This window comes from Salvelinus sp. IW2-2015, linkage group LG4q.1:29 (assembly GCF_002910315.2).
Source record: "Salvelinus sp. IW2-2015 linkage group LG4q.1:29, ASM291031v2, whole genome shotgun sequence".
NCBI lineage: Eukaryota > Metazoa > Chordata > Actinopteri > Salmoniformes > Salmonidae > Salvelinus > Salvelinus sp. IW2-2015.
In genome coordinates, this window is record NC_036842.1 from 37467692 (window position 1) to 37468604 (window position 913).

At 42.5% G+C, this 913-nt stretch overlaps 1 protein-coding gene across 1 annotated transcript in view; it reads left to right on the forward strand.

Annotated features, from left to right (window-relative positions):
- The window catches only part of tln1 (talin 1), a 167067-nt gene that overhangs the window by 71813 nt on the left and 94341 nt on the right, over positions 1-913 (forward strand). Inside the window, 1 exon segment of the mRNA XM_070442899.1 lies at positions 278-371. Within this exon segment, the coding sequence (XP_070299000.1) occupies positions 278-371 (94 nt within the window).

Here is a 913-nt window from a genome sequence, read left to right on the forward strand (position 1 = left end):
TCTCTCTCCTGCTTTCAATGTCTATCTTTTATTTTTCACTCTCTGCCTTTCAGTTTCTGATGAGAAAACAGCTCACCAGTTCTCTGTAGAGATTCTAAACACCAAAGCTCTGAAGCGTGTGTGGGCGAACGGCAATTTACAGCGAGAGACTGGTGCTCTCCATCCCTCATTCTCTCTCACACACACACCCTTTCTGTTACTCTGTCACTAACACACTCCCTCGTGTTTTCTCACATGCTACCTCCCTTTCTCTCTCTCTCTCTCTCTCCGTCCACAGTGCCGTCACTGACAGTATCAACCAGCTCATCACCATGTGTACCCAGCAGGCCCCGGGCCAGAAGGAGTGTGACAATGCTCTCCGGGAGCTCGAGGTACACCCGTTCTTCTCTCTTCTTTCTATTTGTTGTCATTTTTTTTGTCTTTCAATCTCTGAACAGTTTGTTGGATGACTCATTCAGTTGTTAGTGTATGTGAACGCTGTGGATTGAGGGAGTTGAACGGTTGCTAAGGCTGAGAAAGAGTGTGTTATTTTTCTTCTGGGACTTGTGGTATAGGTACACTGTGTACTGTATTACTGCATGTTGTATTCTGTATGTGGATATTAAAGGGATAGTTCAGGAACATTTACATATTTAAATGTACATTTACAAAGTAAAATTGTAAATTTATGCATATTCATTATCATAAAAACAGTACTGTATGGACAAGGGAGAGACTGCAGTCCACACTTTGTTTAAAAAAAACAAATCCACTGCCACCAACCACTAATATTAGTATTTTTATATTAGTTTATTATGTTTTAAATTTCATTCCGTCTGGCTCCTGTTCCTCTTCTCCCTCCTCCTTCACTCTCTCGCTCCTGTTCCTCTTCTCCCTCCTCCTTCACTCTCTCGCTCCTGTTCCTCTTCTCCCT